Source organism: Onychomys torridus, chromosome 4 (genome assembly GCF_903995425.1).
Source record: "Onychomys torridus chromosome 4, mOncTor1.1, whole genome shotgun sequence".
Classification (NCBI taxonomy): Eukaryota; Metazoa; Chordata; class Mammalia; order Rodentia; family Cricetidae; genus Onychomys; species Onychomys torridus.
The window spans coordinates 99,371,865-99,385,075 of record NC_050446.1 but is presented as its reverse complement, the minus strand read 5'-3'; the positions used below and the strand labels follow the sequence as shown (position 1 = coordinate 99,385,075).

The 13,211-nt window shown below is 38.6% G+C and overlaps 1 protein-coding gene across 4 annotated transcripts in view; it reads left to right on the top strand.

Annotated features, from left to right (window-relative positions):
- Positions 1-13,211, top strand: part of Myef2 (myelin expression factor 2) — a 42,564-nt gene that overhangs the window by 21,088 nt on the left and 8,265 nt on the right. Inside the window, exons 10-16 of one of the 4 annotated variants that reach the window (XM_036186034.1) lie at positions 2,524-2,625; positions 4,060-4,110; positions 4,386-4,454; positions 4,771-4,869; positions 5,149-5,220; positions 6,789-6,997; positions 7,175-7,226. In XM_036186034.1, the coding sequence (XP_036041927.1) occupies positions 2,524-2,625; positions 4,060-4,110; positions 4,386-4,454; positions 4,771-4,869; positions 5,149-5,220; positions 6,789-6,997; positions 7,175-7,226 (654 nt within the window). The remainder of the gene's footprint in view (positions 1-2,523; positions 2,626-4,059; positions 4,111-4,385; positions 4,455-4,770; positions 4,870-5,148; positions 5,221-6,788; positions 6,998-7,174; positions 7,227-13,211) is intronic. The other 3 variants (XM_036186035.1, XM_036186036.1, XM_036186037.1) reach the window with 3 other exon arrangements.

Here is a 13,211-nt window from a genome sequence, read left to right as displayed (position 1 = left end):
CTCCGTACTTTGTCTATAGCAGTGCCATTAAATAGCACTTTAATAGAGTTTTAAACAGAAGGAAAAGGAAATTTTCATTCCAGTAACAGATCTCCACCTCCTAAATTTTGTTTTGTTTTGTTTTAAACCTTACTTTTATTCTAACTAGGCCAGTGCAATGTAACAGATAGGCTTAGTGATTATTCATGTCTGCTTCCTTTCATGTTAATGGCTGGTGGCATTACAAGAAAGCCCAACTTCCTTAATAATTGCCTCAAGGGATGGTGGACCCTGGGAATGCAAAAATGGTTACTGCCACTTCAGTGCATAGAAAGTTGGATCCAGATACACACCTTGAAAACTAGGAAATAGCTTTATGACCTCTTTCATACCTACTGTGTCCTTTTGCCTGCACTCTGCCCCTTCATTGCCTAAGATGACCCCTCTTGGTCTCCTTTCTGCAGCTTTGCACTTGATCCAGCCTACACCTGTTACTTTAGTCATGTACACATTATGGGCTGGGGTCTGCAAGTGAGGGAGAAACATGCAGGGCCTTTTCGAGTTGGCTCATCACAGTTAATATTATATTTTACAGTTCCCCATTTTTTTTCCCTCCAGATTTCATTTTTCTTTATAGCTGAATAAATCTCCATTGTGTATATTAGCATGTTTTCGTTATCTCTCCATCTTTTGGTGGATATTTAAGCTGTTTCCTTTTTTTATTTTTTGTTTTTTCCCTTGGATACATGCCTAGGAGTGGTTATAGTTCCAATTTTCTTTCTTTCTGTCTTTTTTTTTTTTTTCCCCTTCCGAGACAGGGTTTCTCTAGTTTTGGTGCCCGCCCTGGATCTTGCTCTAGACCAGGCTGGCCTCGAACTCACAAGAGATCTCCCTGGCTCTGCGTCCTGAGTGTTGGGATTAAAGGCGTGCGCCACCATCACCTGGTAGTTATTTATTTATTTACTTAAAGAGCATCAGTATCTATATAAAACAAAACCCCCGAATTTAAAGATAAGACATAAAATCTAAATTTAAATACATAGATGGCAGTGTTCAAGCAATTTAAGGTCTCAAAAATTTCTTATATTTGCTTAATAGATATGAGGACATTTATTTTGTAAAGGTAAATAAATGGTCATCATAAAGCCAGGCAGTTAATACTGATTTTTAAAATGTGGATTTTTAAAAGATGTTTTATATATATGGGTGTTTTTCTGCATTAGCTGAGTGCAGTGTCTATGGAGGCCAGAAGAGGGCGTTGGATCCTAGAACTAGAGTTATATATGCATGTGATCTGCTATGTGGTGCCGAGAACTGAACTCAGTCAGGTCCTTTGCAAGAGTAACAAGTGCTCTTAATCACTGAGCCATCTCTCTAGACCCTTATTATTATGAATTTAACAAATGGATTTGGTGTTGGTTGTTTGAGACGGGTCTTGTTATGTAGCTCTGGCTGGTCTTGAACTCAATTCTCTCTTGCCTTTGAGTGCTGAGCATGCTGACTAAAGGCTGTGTCCACTGCTCAAAGTGTCTTTAGTAATTGTTGACTTTTCAGTTTTATTTGTACTATTTTGAAAGTAACAATGTTTTTAGTGGTTCTTCAATCTGGGCAAGATGCTCATTTTCAGGTGTGTATATGTACTGTGTGACTATCTGAGGATGCCTGACAAACATGTCTCTTCACCCCAAAAGGGGTAATAGCCATAGACTAAAGAAAGACTTCACCCAAGTCTCATTTGCTGAATTGGTGAATTGTGGTTATTTACAGAAGCATGGGCAGCATACAGGTAGCTATACCAGCAAGAAATAGTCATGCGTGTCATCCCTACCCCACTTCCCAAGCCAATAGTTAAATCCTTTGGGGTATAAGTGCTGTCTTGTTGAGCTCTCTTCCTTACATAAAAGAATATTAGTAATTTTTGGGGTGTGTCTAGTGGGTAATCACAACTGCTCTGATCTTAAGATGGTAGTGGCCATACCATTCTAGAGAAGAGAGTTCACAACAGTGTAACATGAAGTAATGTATTCCACACTTTCTCGGTGTGTGTGTGTGTGTGTGTGTGTGTGTGTGTTTCAGGGGTTGGGAGTGGGTAGGTGTGGAAGTGAGGCCAGAAAACAGAGTTTCTCACTGCATGGAACTTGCCAAGTAAGCGAGGCTGGCTGGCTAATGAGCCCTGGGGATCTGTTACCTCACAGCACTAAGATTACATTTATTCAACACCATTCCTGACTTTAAATGTGTGTATTCTGTGTATTGAAGTTAAATCTTCATGTTTGCAAGGCAAGTCCTTTACTCACAGAGCCATTTCATCAGCCCCTTTCTTTCCAGTTGGTTAGGCCTCTCTCAGTACCTTCAAGTGGAATGTAAGCTCGAACCTACTTCGTGAAATTCTGTTCATTCATAATATGGTGCTTTCTCAATGAAAACAAGAACCCTCGCTGTTTGTAACCTTGTAGGATACTATTATAAGCATATAGCTAGTTTGGAAGGTTAGTACCAGTTGGTTTTATATGGGTTTTGGTAATGCTGTTATTTGTGATTTAGGTGGTCTTGGAGGCATTGGAATGGGACTTGGTCCAGGTGGACAACCTATCAGTGCCAGCCAGTTGAACATAAGTGGTGTAATGGGAAATTTGGGTCCAAGTGGTAAGTTTCTTCTTGAAACGTTTCTAAGTGATCTATTTGCTATTTAATAAAGCGTATATTTATTATTAGTTTCATTATCTAGAGAGAACTCTGTTTTAGAGATGTTTGGGGTGTCAGTTCAATTTGAAAAGGAAATGACAAAACCTTGAGAGAGCAGCTGACATGAAAGGGGGCAGATTGCAGATCGGGACTGTTTCTGGGGCCAGACATGGGGAAGCTTGCCCTTGAGTGCCATGTGTATTGAAGTGGCTTTAAGATAGAGGAATTCTTAACATAGTGCCCTGCTGCACATTGTGGAATACAGGGTTCGTGGAATGGGTAGCAACATGCCATAGCATAGGCAACTTAAATTTATTTAATTTGGAAGGTAGCTTTGAAGTAGCTATTTGCCTGCTAATTGGATTCAATTATCTTTAGAGATTGGTTTTCAACTTTTAAGTTCAGCAAACTTTACTCTTTTGGGTTTGAAAACTGTAACATGATTTTGCTAATGTTATGTTTTTTAATATTTACTGTATTATAAAAAGGTTAAAATTGTAACAATTGACTTATTTATTTAGAAGTCATAATTAACCCTGATGCCAATCTTAACCCTAAAAATTATATTTAATGCATATAATATGAAACATGTAATTAACATAAGTACTATTTTTAAAAAAATAAAGGATTTCTAATAAAAATGAGGAGAGTGATTCTGTTTTGGCATCTCTCTATAGTGTTTGAGTTAATTTAGATAGCTGTACTGCTGTTTCTGCATCTGTGTGCTGTGATAGCATGCACCATGTAGTTTATGGGAGTTCCATGTTGTGGTCATGAGAGGCTGAAAGGAAACAACCCTGGAACCCACAAGTATTTAGTGATGGAGATTATTTTGATCTTTTGGCCCTTCAGAGGACCCCAGACCATCCTTTGAGAATTGCATTTCATTTTATGGGCTGATAAATTTGTCAGTTTCCTTTTTGTTGAGTTGATGTAAACTTCATAAATTATAAGGTAGTGATGGAAATCATTCTCATTCTGAGACAAAAAGTGTTCAAATTCTTGTTTATTTTAGGATATAATTTGTTACTAATTTGACCAACCTGTTAACTGCTGTGTTTGGAGGAGTCTTTGCTTTGTAGTCTCATCGCTAAATCTGCTATAGTGACATCACTATATCTGAAGGAGTGCACACTGGTTCTAGATGCTCTCCAACTGGCTGTTGTTTGTGACCAGTAAACTCTTTTTCTTGTCCATGTTCAGAGGCCTGTTTTGAAGACTGGTGACTAGTCAGCCACTATGACATAGCTCTGTAAACCATCCTTCTGTATACCCTGCACCTGCTTCTCTAGTGTTCCATTGTGACTAAACCAATGGTATTTATTTTGCTATAATGTCATTCGTTAGTCACAAAATAAGATTTACTGAAAGTACATACTGTGTATTTTATTTGAGGTATGGGAATGGATGGTCCGGGTTTTGGAGGAATGAATAGAATTGGAGGAGGTATGTATAAGTATTTGTTTTTGCATGTACTCATCGCCATTTTAAAGAAACTAGAAACTGAGAATTTTAGAAAAAAGTCATGGTTTATTGTTGGCTCATGTTTTGAATACTGTTGGCAAACCTTGAGCCTAATACACCCTTAAAGGAAGGTGATGTGTTAAGTACCTGCAAAAGGTGGAATGGAGGAAGCACTCACTGGTGACTTCACAGTTCCAGAATGTACCGTTCTTCTACAGAGCTACAGTCCAGTCTCACAATGATTCTCTATTTCCTAGGAGTTGGGTTTGGTGGTCTGGAAGCAATGAATAGCATGGCAGGATTTGGTGGAGTTGGCCGAATGGGAGGTAGGTGAATGAACTCTGGGGGTTTCTGTAATTGCTTTCCCTAGTACTGGGGTGCTCATTTTGACATACATGTAGGAATAGATGCTGTGGGGGTCTTCAGAAGGCACTTGGGCACTAGAGGACACTTGTAAACATGGCAGGGAGGAGTGGGTTGTGTAGTGAGGGTAGGAGGTAAGTTGGTATGGTATGCCACAGACTGTTTTGTATTGATAACTTCTGCTTTTTTTTTCTTCAGTTTAGCTTAGACATATTCCTGAGTGGTTTTCCATGCACTGATGTACTTGAAGAAGGGTTAATTTGTTGCACATCTTTTCAGAGCTATACCGTGGTGCAGTGACTAGTAGCATGGAGCGAGATTTCGGACGTGGTGATATTGGAATAAATCGAGGCTTTGGCGATTCCTTTGGTAGACTTGGTAGGGCTGGTTGCATACTTTTTTTGTTTTGCAGGTCATATTCTTAAAAGCTGTTCTTTTTGGTGAAAATTTTTTACGTTATAATTTACATATTTGTTACTAGAAGAAAACACTTTAGGATTTTAATTTCATGGCTCTCTTTTATAGTATCTTAAATATTTTAACTCTGTTTCCAGAAAATTTTATGAATGTTTAGTTATTTGTGAGTATAGAACCTTGGGCATTTTGAAGTGTCATTATTTAAATTAATTAGTATATTATCTTTCCATCCTTGTTTAGGCAGTGCAATGATTGGAGGGTTTGCAGGAAGAATAGGAGCTTCTAACATGGGTCCAGTAGGAACTGGAATAAGTAGGTTTAAATTTTAATAGAATTTACTGAGTAGTATGTGAGTGCTTGCAAGGAGTTTGCAAGAGTAGTTATTGTAGTACAGTAATACTTTGCTCTTATGTGTTAATGTGTCTTATCATATTTTGAGAAACTTTAATGAGTTACATTTCTGTTTGGTTGATATTTGAAAATTAACTTTGTTTTTGGTATTTCTCAACTAACACCAGAATGAGTATTCAGTAGCCAGTCCAAGAACTGTCTTTGCACATCCCATGTCACAAACAGCTGTTGCTCGAATACCAGCCTCACTTCTGTTTGACTTTGTACCAGCTACTAGCTTGTTTCATCTGTAAGCCTTATGCCTCTGGCAGATGGAGACAAAACACCAAATTTTAGGGACTTGCTGAAGTTGAGGGATAAGCACGAAGAGATGGTTATTTTCCTCTCTTCTTAGACCTTTCAAAACCACGAGCGTGTTACAGCACTAGAGAATGCCAAATACCTCTCATCAGCCCTACGTAGTAAACCTCACAGAAAGCCTGCACACACGACTGAGTTTCTGACAGGTATTGCCAACTTGGCTGTGCCTGGGAAATCTCCATACCTTGCTGACTTCCTTTGGGTGGTGAAATTTCAGGAAACAGGAAGTAAAATTACTAAGCATGACTTCTGAAATCCCGTCCGCTGGATACATTTGCTTACCATGTGCTTCTCATTGTATTCCCTGCCACCCTTCAACATTCATTTCCACTCAGGAATGTCCTTACCTTCCTCTTTTATCTCTGTGTTTGCATTTCTGTTTCCCCAGTTACACTTGTTATTAACAGAAAGGCAGCTGGGAAGTCATAGTACGTACGTTTTGAGGATTTTCGTGTCGAGATACTAGGTATGAGAAAGGAGAGTTACATTTTCAGAATGAGATCAGGATAATTAAGGGAGACTGGAAGTAAAACCAGTGCATAAGAGGAGATATGAACAAGGAACTCAATTCTCAAGCTTTGTTTAAAGTAGAGTAATAACAGTTTTTGTTTTTCCCTTTGCAAGTTCTATATAATGAGTTACTATTGCTTATGGTTACTGAAAGTTGAGTTGATATCAGAGTAGAAGTTGTGTGGGAAACAGAGGTGTACATACTGAGGTAAAAGGTGAGCAAGGGAAGGAATGAGGTGTAAAGGAGTGTGATATGAGAGCAACATGTATGCTAAAGTTGCAACAATTTATATTTATCTCTATAATTTTGTTCTCAAGTTGTTATATTTGCTATTATTGCAAAAGTAAATACAAGAATTAAAAATACTGTAATATGAAAGTTATTGGAGGATTTAAATATGTGATGTTATATGATTATAATTTTATAGAGGCATATATAATTGTATTCTGACTAAAGTTAAGTTTTCTCAACTAGCCAAATGTATTCCAAACTCTATTACTTGTTTTGTTTTCTATATGAAAATAATTTTGTTATAGAAATGAATTTTTCTTGTTTTTTCAAAACTGATTGTTCTTTTTCCTTCTTCTGTCTTATCTTTCCTTTTGCTGTTTTTTAAACTTGAAACTCCCAAATCCTCCTGCCCTTCTTCACATTGCAGGTGGCAGCATGGGTGGCATGAGCAGTGTGACTGGAGGCATGGGGATGGGACTGGACCGCATGAGCTCCAGCTTCGACAGGATGGGGCCGGGGATTGGAGCCATACTGGAAAGGAGCATTGATGTAGACCGAGGTTTCTTATCGGGTCCCATGGGAAGCGGAATGAGAGACAGATTAGGCTCCAAAGGCAACCAGATATTTGTTAGAAATGTAAGCAAATAAATGTATTGGAAAGTTAAAATTCTTTTTATATCGTTTGTGTGTGTGTGTGTGTGTGTGCGTAGAATATTTATTGTTAATAGTTAATTTTACTATTTCCATATATATCAAAAATATAAATATTACATATATAATATAATATGTTACTAATTTCTCTTTTCATTCTAGCTACCTTTTGACTTGACTTGGCAGAAACTAAAAGAGAAATTCAGCCAATGTGGTAAGTATACCAGTAGCTTCAGATTATGCTGACTTTTCTTTGGGAGGAAATTTGGTTTTTAAACTTTGAAACACCATGTTTAGATCTTGGCTTATCCCAGTCATATTCTTGTCTGGCTTAACTTCAGATAAGTAATAGTTTTGTTGTCTGTTGACTTAGGAGAAACAACAAGACTTAGTGCAGACTTGACAGGATAGCTCACCATTACTTGTAAAAAATGTTTTGTTTATTACCAGATTTTAAAGAGGTTGATATGTTTTTCCATTAGAAAGTTTCTTTCTTTTTCTCATGAGAAACATTAGTAAAAGGCATGTCTACTTGCTTGCTGATGCATAGTTGATGGGAAGGTCTATTCTATGCACTGTATTGCCTGCATACTATAGGAACCTTAAGCTGGTAGCATAGAACCCTGCTACACACAGATACATTTTGGTGGCTCTTCTAGTCCTTTGGAAACTCTTCTTGGCTATCAGGAGACTAGTTACAGACGTTAGTTATATAACTTAGGTCTGTCTGTTATTGTCTGGTTTATTACTTTCAAATAAAGCTTTTCCTGTGCCATACTCACTTTTGTTTTAAAGTATCTTAATTGATTAACCCCCCACCTCGCCCCATGTGTGTTGTGTGTTTGTGTGTATGATAATGAGGGAATTTTGAGTGACTGGCACAGAGCAACAGTTTTCCTTTTTTTTTTTTTCCCGAAACAGGCTTTCTCTGAGTAGCTTTGCGCCTTTCCTGGATCTCACTCTGTAGACCAGGCTGGCCTGGAACTCACAGAGATCCGCCTGGCTCTGCCTCCGGAATGCTGGGATTAAAGGCGTGTGCCACCACCGCCCGGCCCAGTTTTCCTTTTATTATATAGAATTCTAGCCTAAAATCACAATACTAAGATATTCATGTAGCACATTATGCTGAAAGGGAGCTGAAAGTAGTACAGTGGCCTCTTACAGTTAACAGAAACTAAGATCCATCCGCCTGCCTCTTCTTCAGAGTGCTGGGATCAAAGATGTGTGCCACTACGCCCAACATCTTTAGTATTTTAAGGCATGAAGAAAACAAGTAAGTTTAGTGTTCTTCCACAAAAATAACCTTCCTAGTTGATCCTGGTGCTACAGCCTGCAATTCTAGCTACTTAGGAGGCTGAGGCAGGATGCCACAAGGCCTGCCTGGGCTACAGAGTCAATTCAAAGTCAGCTTGGACAGTTTATCGAGACTGTCTCATTATAAAAATAAAAACCCAAGAGAGAATAGAAGACACCAGGAGAACATGGCCCACGGAATCAACTAAACAGGGCTTGCGTGGGCTCACAGAGACTGAAAGGGTAGTCATGAGGCCTATATGGCTCTGCACCAGGTCCTCTGTATGTGTCTTATGGCTGTTAGGTTGGTGTTTTTGTGGGACTATAATAGTGGGAGTGGTTGTATCCCTGACCCTTTTGCCTGCTGTTGGGTTGCCTTACCCAGCTTTATGAGGGCTTTTGCCTTCCTGTATTGTAGTTTGTTTTATCCTGTTTGGCTTTTGTCTCTTGGAGGCATGTTGTTCTGAAGATGAAGCAAGGTGGGGGGGGGGGGGGTGAGGGGGTGGATCTGGAGGAGAGGGTAGGTGGAGGGAGGGCTGGGAGGAGTTGAGGGTCTGTGGTTGGGATGTGTTATATGAAAGAAGAATCTATTTTCAATAAAGATAAAACAAAAAGTTATTCAGAATAAAAAATAAAATAAACCAAGAGAGACTGGATGTTGGTAAGTGGTAGGGTGCTTGCCTATCATGCAAGAGGCTCAAGGCAGTTCCTAGTACAGGAGGCAAAAGAAAGGGCCTTTGTGGACTACTGTCAGGAGTAATGTTATTATCTGCTGGGCTCCATAGCTCTTCATACTCCATTTCCTCTTAGCTTTTATTGTAATGACTTACTAATTTTCTTTCACCCCAGATGGGGCACTTTAGGGTAATTCTTACCTGTTTAAGCTAGTACCTTTTATTATTTTTGTAACACAGGTTATAAAATGTTCTTAAGTACTCTGAGTAAATCTTCATTCACTTACTCATTTACTCAGTAAATCATGATCACTGGCATTTTGGTACTCTGGTAGACCTTTGGAGATGAACAAAATCGGATATTGAAGTTTTTAAAGAACCTACACTATGAATCTGTCAAGGTGTTCTGTTGATGGGCCTCTTATTTTACATTAATTTGAAATTCGAAGAAGAGGCAGTTCTTAGAAAAACCTTGTCAAATGCAAGTGAGTTAGCAATTGTTCACCACTCAGACAACACTTAGTGCATTATTTGTAAGGGTATTGGTAGCCTGTGTAGTGTAAGTATATACACTGTGTAAGCAGGTGCTCTTTTGAGGTCAGATAGGAATAACACTTAACTGCCAAAGCTAGGGCTGGGGTAGCATTGACAGATAGTGATAGGAAGGCATTTTGTGAGAAGAGAAAGTATCCAAATCTGCATTTTAAAATAGCGGCTTAATTATATGGGACTCGTATTTTCCTCTCTTCTCCTTTTGAATTAGCTGATAGTTAAAAGGTTAATGAGTTTGTTTTTTTACTTCCAAATTAGCTATGAAAGCTGCTTTTCGATTTTATATTTAATACCATACTTACATAACTCCATATCATCCCCCCCCCTTTTTTTTTTACCAGGAGTTTACATTGATGGCACAGAAAATAAATCTCTATTATTGCCAGAGTATTATCTGACATGTTTGGACTGAACCCTTTGTTTCCTGCCATACCACATTATTTATAAATCTCAGGGTTTTTCTGTTTTAAGTGTTCTTTTAACCTGACAAACAAATAATGACCCCTAGCCACAAAAGTGGGTTTATTTTATTGTTTATTTGCTGTGTTTTGTTTTCCTGAGCCCAAGCTAGCTAAGTAAATGTTCTTTCTTGCTCAGCAAGAATCTAGTGGTACTCTAGACACAATGTCTGCCAGGAAATTAATCACTGGCAGGTGCCTTGCTAATATAAGCCCCAAAGGCAACATTTTTGAACTCCGGATAGTAATCTGCTTTATTTAGGCAGATTTTGTTATTTATTTACAAATGTATTAATTTGGCTTATTATTAGTTATGGTCTATGCCAGCATTTCCCCAAATGTATACCATTTCCAAAAGCCTGAACTAAATAAAGTGGAAAGCTTTTTTTATTGTGTGCTAAGTAGTTCTTAAACCTGCTCTGTGACTTGCAATGTATCTAAATCTCCTTATGGCAGAGCTTAGTCCTGTACAATTGATAAAATGCCAGTCTTGTTTTTAGTTTCTTGAAATCCTATAAGACAGTAGGCCATTTGAAGACTTTTTCAGCGTGTAAAACGTTAGGCAGATTGAATTATTTGAAACTTTTCCTCCTAAATTATTTTAGAAAGAAAACACCTTAATTTGTGGTTTCATAGGGTTAGGAAATGTATTATTCACCTCAGTGTGGTGGTGAATGCCTGTAGTCTTAGCACTCAGAGTGGCTGAGGCAGGAAGGCTGCTTGGGCTAGCTGGGAAATTACAGGCTACCCTGGGCAAGTTCATGAGACTGTCTCAAAAAGTTTAAAGTAAATTAAAACAAACCACAAAGATGATAGTGTCATATAGCTCAGCATTAAAACACTTGCCTGGTGCATGCAAAGGTCCTGGGCTCAGTCCCCAAGTTCTAGAAATAACCAAGCCAGCTAGCAACTTAGGATTCTTTTCTTACTTAGGGTAATCTAACTGTGGAAACGTATATGGGGGCTGATCTCTAGAGTGTAAATATCCCAACTGAGAAGGTTGTGGTATCTTAGCTGAGAGGTCGTAAGGGGAAGAAGAGACCACTGTGAGGTTAGGAGTTTGGATGTCTAAGTGATGACTCCCTAAACTGATAGGAACAATTTAAGAGGAAGTTGGAAAGAGAATCTCGTCTGAAATATTGAAAGATGGTTTATGCAAGAAGTAATAACATGTTTTCAAGATTCTAGCTCAAGTAAACCCCATTGTTGCTTATAACCCTAGGCTGTGGAACTTAGAAAAACCTAAGTTTTTAGGTAAAACTAGAATAAGGGAAGACCCTCCAACTTCAAAGCCTGTAAAATTCTTCACAGCCTTGGAGATCACTGTAAGTGCCACCTTGTGCCCAAGCATGTTGCCTTAATGGAGTTGCTCCTTCTTTAGTGCCAGTTCCCAACATGATGGAGGGTTTTGGAAATTGCACACTGTTTTGTTTACCACTGCACTGGCTAATTTTTGTCAACTTGACACAAGCTAGTCATCTGAGAGGAAGGAGCCTCAGTTGAAAAGTGCCTCTGTAAGACTGGCCTGTAGGCAGCCCTGTAGGGCATTTTCTTGGTGACTAGTAGGGGAGGGCCCAGCCCATTATGTATGGTATCATCCCTGAGCTGCTGGTCCTGGGTTCTATAAGAAAGCAGGCTGAGCAAGCTGAGAGGAACAAACCAGTAAGCAGCACCCCTCCATGTCCTCTACATCAGCTCCTGACTCCAGTTCCCTGCCCTGCTTGAGTTCCTATTCTGACTTCCTTTGATGATGAACAGTGATTTGGAAGTGTAAGCTGAATAAACCCTTTCCTTTGCAACTTGATTTGGTCATGTGTTTCATCATAGCACTAGTAACCCTGACTTAAGACAACCAACCACTAATATTTTTTAGCATATATATATCTCAATGTCATTCTGTGAGGTTTTCTACTAGAAAATACAATTACTGTTTTTCTTTGCTATTTTACTAGTTGTGGGCTAAATACTATTTCAGTCTACTTTAATTATGTAATTTTTGGGGGGGGGGATTAGTATGTTTTATAACTCTTGGGGACACACTCAATTTCTTGGTTTGCTGTATAAGACATGGTTCTGAATCAGTCTAACATTGTCTTTAAGTATTTAATTAGTGTTGAGAAGGTGAAGGGTTGGTTATCAGTGAGCTCTGAAAAGAAATGCAATAGCAGAAAGTGGATAGAAGCACAAAAGTAGCCAGGGATGTTGTAGATACGAGGTGCTCTGCTCATGCTCTTAACAGGGCAACAGTCTTGCTTATTCATTAAGAGTAATATTCATTACCTTCACCTGGAAAGGGTTTCACTTGACAGACCCTTGCCTTTTACTTTTCTCTTTCTTCCTTTTTTGTCCCTTTGTAAAACTAAATGTGTCTGACTGTCTGGTTTTGCTGACTGACTGAAATTAACACATAGTAATCTAGCTGCTGTAGTATTCAAAGTCTAGCATGATCTGATGACAGGTACATCCTGTGTGTGGGAAGTATTACATATGTAGTTGTACCCTTAAGTTATGGATTATTTGGATTGGTTATCATGCATCCTAGTTTCCTGGGCTGTAGTCTTACTGGTCTGTCTTTATTTACACATGATTATCACTCCTCTGTAACTCTCAGAAGTACTCTGGTTTTACTGATGGATTTTAAGGCTGCTTTGTGTTTTGATGTCACTGATCGAACAGTAACTATAGATTTACTCTAGAGGTAACTGATTAATTGTATAAAAACAGTTGTCAGGTTTCGTTGTCCTTTCCAGAAGCCTCTCTGAGATTTTCGTTTAACATCATTGTTTTTTATCTTTACTGTTCTAAATCTGCTGTCTTTTATAACCATTTCCTTATTGGATGTCATCCTTAAGATTTTGAGTCCAAATCGTGATGTGAATAGATAGATGGCTTTGTCATGGTAGTTGAAAAGTAGAATTGCTGGGCCTTTTGTGACCTGGCAGACCTTAGATTTATGGACCTTTGTTCTTGTAAGGATAAGTGTGAAATGAAGGTAAAAGAGAAGGAAGAAGATTGAGGAAAGTGAACAGTGAACAACTGTATAATTTTGATTAAAGGTGTTATCTTGTTAGGGGTCATGATGAGTTGGTGGTATTTGTGCCAGCTAGCCTTATTGCTATAACATCCACTACAGAAATTGGGGATTTAAAACCAAACTCAATGTCCAGTTCCAATTTTATGTAGGCTAGTATGTATGTATATGTAGTCATTATATAGGAATTG